The sequence below is a fragment of the Borostomias antarcticus genome (genome assembly GCF_949987555.1).
Source record: "Borostomias antarcticus genome assembly, chromosome: 1".
NCBI classification, from domain to species: domain Eukaryota; kingdom Metazoa; phylum Chordata; class Actinopteri; order Stomiiformes; family Stomiidae; genus Borostomias; species Borostomias antarcticus.
In genome coordinates this window covers 36,528,241-36,541,714 of record NC_140234.1, presented here as the reverse complement: position 1 = coordinate 36,541,714, position 13,474 = coordinate 36,528,241, and the positions used below count along the sequence as shown (strand labels likewise).

General features: G+C 46.9%; 1 protein-coding gene across 1 annotated transcript in view; it reads right to left on the bottom strand.

The window, feature by feature from the left end:
- The window catches only part of supt5h (SPT5 homolog, DSIF elongation factor subunit), a 34,578-nt gene that overhangs the window by 4,626 nt on the left and 16,478 nt on the right, over positions 1-13,474 (bottom strand). Inside the window, exons 17-23 of the mRNA XM_084440627.1 lie at positions 8,110-8,256; positions 5,486-5,632; positions 3,940-4,065; positions 3,558-3,642; positions 3,214-3,339; positions 2,918-3,020; positions 512-639 (exon numbers count right to left, since the gene is read on the bottom strand). Coding sequence (XP_084296753.1) covers positions 512-639; positions 2,918-3,020; positions 3,214-3,339; positions 3,558-3,642; positions 3,940-4,065; positions 5,486-5,632; positions 8,110-8,256 — 862 coding nt within the window. The remainder of the gene's footprint in view (positions 1-511; positions 640-2,917; positions 3,021-3,213; positions 3,340-3,557; positions 3,643-3,939; positions 4,066-5,485; positions 5,633-8,109; positions 8,257-13,474) is intronic.

Here is a 13,474-nt window from a genome sequence, read left to right as displayed (position 1 = left end):
TTTTGGGGAGAGAGAAGTGAATTGCCCAGCGCAACGAATGCAAATTGCTGCCGCTGAGTCTCTGTTTTAGACTAGTCGTATAGTTGGTTGCAAAACCGTCTAGTCGTCAGGGAAAATAGTCACTGCTCACATCCCTACCTGATATTCCACGACTTGGCCGAAAAAATGATCAAATCCCCCGACTTTCCATGTCTGGAATAGAACTTTTAAGATTCCATGGTATTACAGAAATTCCATGACCCGAGGGAACGCTGTGGTATTATCATGAATAAGGGTTGTGAGCGACATGAGGTGGAGCCCTTTGTGCTTTTATACAATGATGATTACACATCAGGAAACCATTGAGAAACTTATTTTACTTCAGCGTCTTTCAGATGTATTTTGATAAACTCAGTCCCTGTGTAAGCACAGGAAGATCAACACCAACAGCTGCAAGCATAAAAAAGTCTGCTTCAAACGTATTCTTGTATTGACTAAGCAGGATGTGTGTGTGTGTGTGAGTGTGTCTCACCATCGTGCAGCGGGGTCTGTGATCCATACATGGGCGTCCGGGAGCCTGTTCCATACATGGGGGTCTGGGAGCCGTACATGGGGGTCCGCCCATGAGTGGAGGTCTGTCCACTGTGTCTCTTGGCTCCCCTACAGCAGCAGAAAACACACACTTTCCTTTAATGACAGAAACCATTAGTTTCTGCTTGTCTGCCTGATTTCTGTCTGCCTGTATCTGTACACCTCCACAACCAAAAATGCTATAAATAACCAGGTGGAAATAGAGTAACTATGAAATAAATTATCGCCATGATACGTCCAGGCGCTGACTGATCCAAAAGGCAAATTTAAAAACGCTGGTATTGCCACCCTATTTCATGAGAAATATTGTGATTGCCTGCCCAAGAGACCTGGTAATCCTGATCTTCTGCTTAAGCAACGTGAAGCCTATTGGATACACACTTCACTAAGTCTCATGCCTAGGGGTCTTAATGATGCATCTGTACTTAATGTTATGATGTCTAAGACGGGCCTTTGCTTTTGTTTTCATTTTCTCTCCCTCCTAGCTCTAAGCTATTATTAAACCCTGCCTGACCCAACATGGAAGAAGTTGAGCTTAAAGTCGCACTGAAATGAAAAAAGCATTCTGTCATCATAATCACATAATTGGTCATATTGTTCACCTATTCAACGATGTATGCCAAAAAATTTACAAAATTCTACTTTTGTTGTAATCTTATATCAAAGTAAAACATTTCTTACTTCCTGGAAAACGGTAGGTCACGTGCAATGACAACAGGTACCTTAGATTTTAGGCCAATTACCTCACAACATACATCCGTCAATCAACACCGTCATTCTATCAAATCTGTCTAAAGTTCATAAAACCCGTCCACTTGTCAATGTTCCAATCAAATTCCTCTAAACATGTCCCACCCTCATATCTTGTTTGCGTCGGAAATAGGTCAAACTACGGAAGTTAGATGATCTCAAACGTCCGTTTCAGTGCGACTTTAACGAGTGAACTGCTTCATGTACATACATAGTCATATCTAATCCATTGTCTACTTTTTACTTGGTTGTTTGTTTAAAGGAGTAGTAAAGGGAAAATGCATGTTTAGCCCTGTTTTAAGGTTATTTATGATCATATACAATGGCTCAGATCAAAACGTTGACAAAGCTAGCATTTTCGAGAAAGTTGATAATTGCTCTACCACAGGTTTGGTCATACAATGGATGTGGGTGGGAATCTTGAAAAATCATTCAAAAACATGTTAAACTCGATTTCAAAGACAAGAAACTCACCTAGGTGTTAGTTGGCGTTCTGACACATAATTCGCCATAAAGTAAGATTCCAGTTCATCTAGAAAGGCTTTTTAAAATATTTAGCATAGAACTATTTAGTCGTAGCACATACGTGTGTAAACTTCCGCAAACTAGGTAGCCTAGCAACATAAACAATAGCTACTGTAAGTAGTTTCGCTTCCTGAATCCCCTCTGCGGATTGATCTACACATCTATCATCTAACGGTCGCTTCAATACAAGTCAATGGATTTCAGAAAATGATCAATAAAACCCTACAGGATTCATACTTTGCGGCGAATTTGATGTCAGAACACCAACAGACACCAATTACACCCTCGGTGAGCTTCTTGTCTTTAAAATTGAGAGTTTAACATGTTTTTGAATGATTTTTCAAGATGCCCACCCACATCCATTGTATGACCAAAACGGTGGTAGAGCAGGTTATTATTGTTTATTGTTGTTGGCAGTAGGCCTAATGCGTGTGTGGAAACGTTTTCTGTGGAGTGATGAATCACGCTTCTCTATCTGGCAGTCTGATGGACAAGTCTGGGTTTGGCGAATACCTTACCTGCCTGACTGCATTGTGCCAACTGTTAAGTTTGGTTGAGTAGGGATAATGGTCTGGGGTTGTTTTTCTGGGGTTGGCCTAGGCCCCTTAGTTCCAGTGAAGGGAAATGTTAATGCTTCAGCTTACTAAGACATTTTGGACAATTCTATGCTTCCAACTTTGTGGGAACAGTTTGGGGAAGGCCCTTTTCTGTTCCAGCATGACTGTGCCCCAGTGCACAAAGCAAGGTCCATGAAGGCATGTTTTGTTTTTTTTCTTGGGTGAGGTTGGTGTGGAAGAACTTGACTGGCCTGGACAGAGCCCTGACCTCAACCCCGTATGACCTACAGCTCTAAAAGGAGCCATGTTTCTAAGTAAAAGTAAAAATAATTGGGCTCTGTGTGTTCCTCCATAACATTTCCTATGCAGATTTGCATTAATGTGCGCTACACTCTTCCTCCGAGACGGCTGAACCAATCATCAAAAACCCCCTCTATATAAAATACACCCCGGACCTCCCTAGAAGAACCCCAGTCGCCATCTCAAAATCCCAGAGGGAACGCTGGCGTACGTACATGGTGGTGAGGCGCTGTCTGTCTACTGAGATGGTCTGGCAGGTGGAGTGGAGCTCCACCCTGGCCGTCGACTCCGTAGCGTCCTTCACCACACCGATGTACCCTGGGAAACGTAGGCAGAGGGGTTAGACATTCAGGAAGGGGGAAATGGTAGCTGAACATTTTGGTGAACATAACCCTCTCTTCTCTCATTGGAGGAGAAGATCCAAGGTTCCTGCCCCTCAGACACTCAAAGAGCCGAGGGAAGCGAGGGATCGAGGAGAGGTTTCAGAGAATCAGCTCTAGCTGCGTCTCACCTTTGTAGGGTCCTTGGGAGATGCGGACAGTCTGTCCAATCAGGTCGTTGTCTCTCCTGCCTCGGCCACGCCCCATTCCTCCTCCACCACCTCCTCCTCCTCCTCCTCCGCCCCTCTGCTGCTGACCTGCAGCAGGAGACCACGGGGTTAGTCTGTCTAACCTGCAGTGTGTGTGAACGTGTAGAAAGTAGAGGCTAACAGGTAATTTAGCTGATGGTTTTTTGATTTTTTGAGCTAGTGTTGGGGATAAGCACCTTGCTCAAGGGCACAATGGTAGGCAATGATTGTGAACCACTTTTCTGTCAGATACTCTAACCACTGGGCTACCTATCGGCCGTACTCACCCCCTCCGCCGTGGTGCATGGGGCTGCTGATGCGTGGGCTCATGGGGGCGAACCCTCCCACGGTGAAGTTGGTCACATCTCTAGGCTGGGGGGGGGGGATTCAGACTTGTATCATAAGCCAACACAATACATTTTTCTATGTTTTTGAGCAAATGGAAGTTGTGTAACTCAGCAATTCAAGCATGCTTCTGTTGTGTAATGTAACAGTGGAAATACACTGAGCCGGAACCTTGAACCTGTGAGTTTGCTACAGACTAAAACTGATGCCTTGTTCCAACACTAAAAAGAGCTTACTGCGGAGGAGACACAAGGTGGTAACTGACTTGAGGCCAGAGCCAATCAGGCGGTCCGGCTGAACAGGCAGAAAGCCAATGAGACTGACCTTGGAGCCGCCAGCCAATACGAGGTGGCGTGTCTTGCATACGAACATGCCTCCGTTCTCCACCAGCTTCTTACAGTGCAGGAAGGCGAATCCGCGGAACAGGTGTCGGATCTCCCCCTCTCTACCCTGACAGGAGAATGGAGACATCACATCACAAAGCTCACACCCATGAGTACAACACCACCCATCTATCCAAAGAAAAGAGACTGCCCCAAAAACCACACAGCCACATAGAAATACAGCAAACTAGAAGCTCACAGTGGGTGGCAAACAGAGCAAAATACTGACTAATTGCTTCCTTTGTTTGGTAGTTATACTGCGTTCCATTTGTATATGTAGTCGATATGAAGTCGTCATCAATACGTCACCTGAACTCGGGATTTCTGCCATTTTACTTGAGATAAAAAAAATCTATCCCGACTTCATCAACGTCAGCTGCTGCCAATCACGATGGATAGTCCACACAACAATAAGTGAAAGCTGGAATAAGACTATTAGCAAGAAAAATGTAGGCGAGGGCTACGGCATTCAGGTACAGGTAATCAAAAGTAGTTGAAGGTGCTCATTGGACTTGCTGGGGGGGAAGAATCCAGTAAGTTTTAAATAAAACCCAAGGCAGCTCTTCATTCCGAATAAAAAGCCTTAAATACATGTATGTATGTACATACCCTGACGAAGACCTAGCGTCGAAACATGTTGGTTCCCTGTACAATTATGAACTAGCCCTGTATTAAAGGCTTTTTATTCAGAATGAAGAGCTGCCTTGGATTTTATTTCAAACTCTTACAAGACTATTAGCACTTCTGTCTTGTGTGTGTAATTAAATCAGTCGTACACACAACTGTCAAACGTCTATCAGTGGACAATGTTGCTACGAAGTTCGTATGCGCAAAATAGCATAGATTGCGGTTATCAACTGGTATTGCTAACAATGGCTAGAACTCCGAAGATGGGGCAAAAATGGGCTTTCACGTTTTGTTTCTAAAATGCATTTAACTGGGATATGACATCGTCCCGGGCGCCAAATCGGGAACTACGGTACAAATGGAACAGTATGAGTAACCAATTTCCACCCTTGGCAAACAAGCCAAACATGGCTAGAACACATGCCAGTTCGAGAGCACATAATCCAAATGTCTGCTATGTAAGGGACAACGCATGGCCAACGGTTGTAACACACCGAAGGGCTTTTTCGATAATGACCGGCTAACCATACGTTATCCCACTTATTACACGGCTACGTACCAACAATATTAATACTAATAGGACTACACTTTTTATTTTGCCAGCAAAATGGTTCTGTGTGCTTGGGCAATGAGCATTTTCAGAGATTGAACATAGGCAGCCAAACCGTTATTGTTTATAATGTACAACTTGCCCATAGACATATAATGTGTTGCCCTTAGCAGCAGTGAATATTGCTCGGTTGCCCTTGACATCAGTCAATTATCGAGCAATAACTCACCGGTAGAACTCAATCAGAATACAGTATTTCAGAGAGCCGTGTAATAAAGGTCAGTAACACTGCCCAGACCAAGGGTCTTACCGAGTGGGGTCCGTCGATGACCTTGACGATGTCCTTGACGTGGATGTTGTTCTGCTCAGAGTCCAGCGCCACGGCGAAGCGGTTGTCTTTCCGCCGGTTGACGGCCTGGTGGCGCACCGTCAGCACTTTGCCGTGCATGTTCAGAACCTGCCAGGACCGGGCAGATGCAGGACTGGGTTAGCCCAGGGAGCTAAAGCCCCAACTGACAAGACTTAAACTCACTGGGTTTACCCTCACAGCATAAAACTACATATTCACTTCAATGAAGCTTGTTGACATGAAAAACTCAAACTGATTGTTATTGTCAAGATCAGCCAAAAAAGTTTTTAGCTCCTTGAGAACACTTTGAGAATAGACCTTTCCTATTCAGGCGGAAAGTTCCGTCCCCCCCCCCCCCAGTTACTGTTGCTATGCCCCTAAGTTAAAGGGGAACGCGGCTGTCATAGCAAGTTTAGCTCAAATGTCGCTTTGTCCTTAATGAAACCGATCTGTACACATCAACATTTAACCGATCCGTGCAGTAGTAATCTAGTTCCTTTTTCCTCTGTGCGAGCCTCCCCTTTATAATGGCGGTCTATGGGCCTCTGCTAAAATCTATGATCAACATACATTTTCAAGGCAGGAAGCGCCAGGAAGCCCCTTACCGGTCTCAGTAGAATGTTGTCCTGTGAAATGAATCGCAATCCCCATGTGTTGACGTGTTAGGCATGGCTAGGAGGATGTAAACAATCGTTTGCGATTGTTTAGCGCTACCTGACAATATTGCTGTTATTTGCCAAATGCTACTACTTTGTCTAAGAGAGTTCGACAGAAAGGCCTGAACTATTTTACACAAGGATATATCCATGACATTTGGATTTCGGACGGAGCAGGTGACAACATACGAGTTGATGCTAGACGCGGAAGGTATAGAAGCCTCACAAACTCCAGATTGAAACTCAGGACAAAATCGTGGAGTCTTACTGCACATGTAAAGCAGGGTGAGTTAGTGACCTCCATTCTTAGAAAAAATGAGCCTGTGAGAATGATCTGTTAACTACTAGCTACGGGCTGATTACAGCAACATCAAGCACCTAATGTTACTAGCTTCATAACTTTGTATCGGCGCTGCTATAAATTGATGTGTGGAGGGAGGTGTGGAGTATCGTACAGCTTGTTTTGTTGTGGTACAGCAGCCTGAAGAGACTGATTTACACCTTTGTGCTAGCGACATTTTAAACTGCAACGACTCTCCTACAATTACATCTCATAGAGAGTCTACATTCAAATTTTCACGTTACATACATTACATGCATTCATATCTCTATGAATTCTGTGAAGTGCCGCGTTGAAATGGAGGGGCGCTAACGGAAGGCTGGCCCTCGAGGGGCGCTAAAGGAAGGCTGGCCCTCGAGGGGCGCTAACGGAAGGCTGGCCCTCGAGGGGCGCTAACGGAAGGCTGGCCCTCGAGGGGCACTAACGGAAGGCTGGCCCTCGAGGGGCACCAACGGAAGGCTTGGCCTCGAGGGGCGCTAACGGAAGGCTTGGCCTTGAGGGGCGCTAAAGGAAGGCTTGGCCTTGAGGGGCGCTAACGGAAGGCTTGGCCTTGAGGGGCGCTAACGGAAGGCTTGGCCTTGAGGGGCGCTAACGGGAGGCTGGCCCTTGAGGGGCGCTAACGGAAGGCTGGCCCTTGAGGGGCGCTAACGGAAGGCTTGGCCTTGAGGGGCGCTAACGGAAGGCTTGGCCTTGAGGGGCGCTAACGGAAGGCTTGGCCTTGAGGGGCGCTAACGGAAGGCTTGGCCTTGAGGGGCGCTAACGGGAGGCTGGCCCTTGAGGGGCGCTAACGGAAGGCTGGCCCTTGAGGGGCGCTAACAAAGGCTTGGCCTTGAGGGGCGCTAACGGAAGGCTTGGCCTTGAGGGGCGCTAACGGAAGGCTGGCCCTTGAGGGGCGCTAACGGAAGGCTGGCCCTTGAGGGGCGCTAACGGAAGGCTGGCCCTTGAGGGGCGCTAACGGAAGGCTTGGCCTTGAGGGGCGCTAACGGAAGGCTTGGCCTTGAGGGGCGCTAACGGAAGGCTGGTCCCTGAGGGGCGCTAACGGGAGGCTGGCCCCTGAGGGGGAGCTGCAGCGCCATCATCAAAATTAGCAACCCGTTTTTTTAAACCAGCATAACATCATTAGATTTGAAAACCTGAATTGTTGTGAGGACATTTTGAGCTACAAATCAAGTTACACGGTTATTACCGAATGTCTGGTTTTATTACATGTATGTTTTGTTTTTTGTTTTTTAAATGTGTGACGTCGCCTCAGGAGGACGTTAGCGGAAGTCCTTCCACTAGTAATAGCTGTGTAGAGGCGTGCATGTCTGTCGGGGGAAGGGGGAGGGAGAGCATTTTTAGTGATTCAGCTCAGAGATGACTTCCTCGTAAGTTTTTGTCTGACGCCTGGGGCTTGCTTGGAGCAGCTTGGGTACACCCACACTCCCATATAAGGCTGTAGAAGAACAGTATTGCTGCTTGAGCCTTAGCACGCTACATTTTTAAAAGGAGAGATTTCTTTATATGGGAGTAGTTTACAGAGGCTGAAGCTGGACGTCTTGCGGGTGGCCAGTTTGGGGCTGGGAGAGCCTGTTTGTGGAGAGTGTTACCTGGAAGGTCTCCCTCTCCAGGCGAACGATGACCCCCACGGTCTGGGGGTCCAGCTGGACCAGCTCCCCCCACTCATGCTGCCCTCCAGCGTCCACGCCCGACGCCGTCTCTGAACACAGCTGCAGGTCCCGTGGCAAAACCTTCAACTAGTGGGCCGAGACACACGGACGGACGGACACACACACACAGACACAGACACAGACACACACACAGAGAAAGCTTACTCATTCCATCCATACACAAGGACACAAATCACACAGGAACCTTCAAAGAGACCGCCACACCACAGAAGACGACTACCTCAGAAAAATAAATTCATTCGGACAGAACATGTCTAAATAAGTTATTTATTGGTAGCGCCGAGGCTTCAAAACCCAGCATGTGTTTAAATAGACCCTTTTGCTTAGGTAAGTGAAGTTTCATATTTATCTGACACTTGTAAATATGAGCGCCTCTCCTAAATAGGCCGACACCTATTTATTTTGACGGCGAAGTGAATGGAGGGTGAAAGGACCGTTGTCAGGCATGAGCGAGCATGCGACAACAGGACTGAGAAGGGCTAGGCAGAGAGCTAGGCTTGCAGCCAGGCTGCAGCTATGCTAGCTAAAAGTCTTATGCTACGCATGAAAATTAGCTTCTCTAACTATCATCTGGTGCAATAAATGTATTGTGCATTCATACATTCAAAATTAAGGTAGGCTAAATATCCTTTGGTTGTATTCAGTACTGGTGTTGCTGTTGTGTGTATCTTATCTTCTATCACATTCGCTAACCTGTCGCTCTTTGAATTCTTTGTGTAAGTCGGCATGTCTGTCTGCAAGATGCTTTGCCAGGTTGGTCGTATTGGCTCCCCTGGTTTGTATAGATTTGTAGCATCGTTTTCAGATGGGCTTTGTAATGTCCGAGGGCTTGCCCTCACTGTCGGCTCTGTAAGCAAAATAATGCCAGATTTCGCTGCGCGCATCAGCTTTATCGACAAGCTGTGGACGGTCGACATTTGTACTTGTAGCCATCTCAGGTTAGACTAGTTAAAACAGTTGCGCTGCTCGCTGCAGAGTGACAGAGCGAGGAGAGAGAGAGAGAACTCTGGGATCTTGGGAGAGAGAAGCAGAGTGCTATAGCCTACAAACAAACACGGCTTCACTGTCGCATGAACGCAACTCAATATATATGGCTCTTATTAAAACACTGTCTTTCTTAAAGTATTGTCATGGAATTTAACACACAGTCTCAAGACTATTCAGATGCATATCCTTTCTATTCATCAAGTCCCCTGAAAACCCCTAGGTTTCAATCTCCCTTTATGATTATAAACACCCAACCCTCCCTTTTTGTAATTGTAAACAGACTCCTCTGCCTCGCTCTTTTGTCCAAGTCAGAAAGGCCACACCTTGTCCTTCCTGCCCTGACTCAGACCTTTTGTTTTCTTTGTCTCCATATTCAAAGTGAGTTTCATCCCACATTCCTTTCTTTCACTGTGTGATATCCGTCCCCTCACGATGACGCATAGACAAACTCAGCCAATCAAATCTTAGAAAGAATTACCTGTGCTTGGACTGAATATAAGCGAGGGCAGAAGTGACTGACTTCACTTCTCTGATAGAATCACTCTGTGTTTTTACTATTGAAGTCCGTTTGCAACCGTATTGTTTCTTAATAAACCTGACTGAACATATTTTGAGCGAACCCAAGCTTTGGCAAGTACTCTCATTTTTCAAGCAACTACAATTGGCGACTCGGGACGGGATCGACTGCTGTGAGGTTCGCCTGGAGTGGAACCAAAGGACGCAGACGTGCGGAAGCGGTAGCCGCTCTGGAACTTCTCTCTTTGCGTCTATGCGCACTGGTTCGGAGAGGTCCGCCGTTGGTTCCACTCGGCAAAACTCACGGTACGTTGAAAAATCCTTTTATGCGTGTTATTTGCCTTGGTTTCGGTTCAGCTTGTTGGTCTAGATTATTGAAAACAGAAAACCCCAGCGTGGGTATTTAGTCCTACCGAGGGTAGGAAGAGCATTGTTGATGTTTCGTTTCAAGAACGATACCAACTAGCTTAAGCCTCATTGTTGATGTTTCGTTTCAAGAACGATACCAACTAGCTTAAGCCCCGTTGTTGATGTTCGTGTTAGCACGATTGCCGACTAGCTTCGAAGTGATTGTTGATGTTCGTTGAAGAACGATTACCAACGAGATGGTAGCTACGGGAGTGATTGAGCGTTTTTGCAATCCGCGTTTCTTGGAGAAACGTTTTCCCCTTTGTTCCCGGGTGACTTGGTAAACATAACGAGCGTTACCTCTGACCAAGTGGCTGTACAGTAATTTTGGTAGGATCTAGACGTCAGGTTTAGCCTGGACCAAAGTTGCTAGTGTAGCCGAGCATGCTTGTTGTTTGTAACGTGGGCCTTTTGTTTTCGTCTTGTTCGTCTTATGTGTTCACTGTTTGAGCCTCGGCTCTTGATTATTGTTTGTTATGCGCGCCATGGATCCAGGTAAAGTATTGTTTTGTACACTTTTTAGACTGTTAAAATTTCTGCTAGATTCCCAGTAGGCTAGCTAACTGGTTGCCTAGGAGACGCCGGAAAACAACTCCCGGTGATCCGCCTTGAGCCAGAGGGAGAACAAAGAGATTCCTGACTGAGTGAGTACTAAGCGAATTTAATGTCTTAATGTGTGTTTCTTTCGAAATTGTATTCTTTCCCGCCGTGAGTTAACCACAGGGGTTAGGGAGGGGGAGTGGGCACCCCTGGACCTAGCCCTCAACAGACGGGGGCGGGGCCGCAAGGTCCCAAAAGGGCACGTTAAAATTGTCTTATAGTGCTAGGGGAGACGACTGAAGGCCCCCGTGTCTGATGAAGTATGAATTAACATACTGCTCTGGTACCGTCTAGTCAGCACTGTGTCGCCGCTAAGGGGTTGGCACTGTGTGGTACGTGGACGACAGTCCACACCTAAGCAGAGGGGCGTTAGAGACGACCTCTGTGAATAGGCAAGGCTGGTGAAAACGGTCAAAGTTCTAATATTCATAGCACAAGTGGAATTAGGATCAGACCGTCGGTTCTGAGCTGGGTGACTAACAATCACTACGGTGTCCGGGATCGCTATCGACTGGGTCACCGGCCGGTCGGGTCGCATATGGCAGTAAGACCTGAGATGGCCGCCGCGCTCGGCTCAATGTACAGTCAGGCCACTACAAGCCAAAAGCGAATGCGTTAGTAGGCGAGTAGTGCTTCTGTGATCGGTGGGCTTTGAAAAGAAGACACCGGGAAGCAGAAGGCTGAGCTCTCATTCCAGGGGAGCCTGGCTTGAGGCCTCGGACGGAACGGGGTCTAGCCCGGGATTGCGCCCTGAATGGGAGGTCCGAAAGACTTAAGCGTGTGCATAATAGTGGGGGGAATAGATAAGGGTTGCTAGTGTCTTAATCTGAATGCAGCATCTCATAACCCAATATATATTTTTTTTTTAAATGAGTATGTTAAATATCTCATGTTTATAGTTTGAGGCACATTCATCGGGCCTGAGTTTTTTTCTGAGTGTTTTTTTACAGACAACTGTCGTTCCGGGAGTGATGGGTTAATGCCGAACCAGGAGACGGGCACAGACCGGAGGTGGAGATGGAGGATGGGCGATCTGGGGTTCGTGAGATGCAACGCCAACGCCATGTCACCAACTCACTGTGAGCGACAGATAAGTATGAAACGGAGAAGAGACCATTTTGTCCGAAGCAGTGCCCAAATACTCTGTCCTCAAATGCAGAAGAGGGAGGGTTTAGATATACAAATTTTAGCTATACAAATGAAGCTTTGATGGAGTTTTTTGATTAGTTAATTGTAAATGAAGCCAGTTCATTTTAGTGTCATTTTCTTTGCCCCGTCTCTATTTTTATCCTGACTTCAGGAAATTTTTGCTCTCACCCTTAGGGGGTGTTGTTTTGTTGAGACGAGAATGTGGTTATTTTATTTTATTTTTCATAAAATCGGAAGAGAACTGCTAGAGCCAAATCCAATTGCCTTGATCATGACTGGGGACTGGGCGTGTTGAAGTCATTCTAACACTGCCCTTGATGTCACTATAGGCTACTGCAGACTGGCTCTAAATGACACTTGAACAGTCACCCTGTTTAAGTTTCCTGACTGAATAACAACATTTTTTCCCCAAAGCAGGAGCTTGCGCTTAACCATGTTTCTGAGAATCTCCAACAGATTTTGAATAACCGTTCCTGACCAAAGAGGGGAACAGGGGGAACAGGGAGACCAGACCAGAGGACTCTCCTTTTGCTCTTCTGTTTTGTCTCTGTTTGTCTCTCTCATCTGTGGATCCACAGACGGAGCACTTCATCAGCCTGTACTGGGGGACCGGGAGCGCCGAGGTGGCCCTCCAGCAGCACGACCCGGGCCGGCCCTACGTGGAGCAGTACCGTGTGGACCGGGTTCAGCACTCGCCCTGGCTGTGTGGTGTCCCACCGCACCTTCACCCTGCTGAACCAGGACAGGGACTCCCTCCTCACCCTCCGAGAGCTCGCTGGCTGACCGCTCTATGTAGACCTGCCAAATGGGGAGACAAGAGACTACCAGGAGCAAATGAGCAGCCTGAGAACAGGCCAGAAAACATGGAAGAGAAGTAGATGTTGCGGGATGAACCTACCCGTCAAAGAGATGTAGCGGGGTGAACCTACCCGTCAAAGAGATGTAGCGGGGTGAACCTACCCGTCAAAGAGATGTAGCGGGGTGAACCTACCCGTCAGAGAGATGTAGCGGGGTGAACCTACCCGTCAAAGATGGAACAATCAGGACCATGGCATTCTGGCCTGTGTGGAATAGCTGTCAAAAGTAGCTGAGAGGACGGTCCATGCAGCCGAAACCAGAGATCTCAAGGGCAAAGCGGTCACCACCACACTGTCCTCTCCTCTGATGAGCAATCGGAGAGTGACCTTGACGGTCACCGCCACACTGCCCTCTCCTCTGATGAGCAATCGGAGACTGACCTTGCCGGTCACCTCCTTCTCGTGGTTGTTATGACAACGTGGACAAGCTCAACAGCAATGACTGCACCTCTAACCGCACACACTGGAACCTACATTGAACATTCAGAAACGCAAACATGGAAGCTACGATCCAGAAGAAATAACATGCGATTATTCACAACAAGAGTGAATGAACTTTATAATTATCTTGAAAAAATATCATATTTGTTTACAAGAGTTGCAATGGTTGAAACATGAGTTGATAAATAAGTTTTGGGTTTTTCCTCTAAATTGACCAAGAGGTTTTTTGCCCTCCTTACACTGCTAACCATTTTATCTTTTTGCCTTATTCAAAATTTAAATCAAGGGTTTTGGTGAATGGTTGTCCACTCTTAGACTATACATGT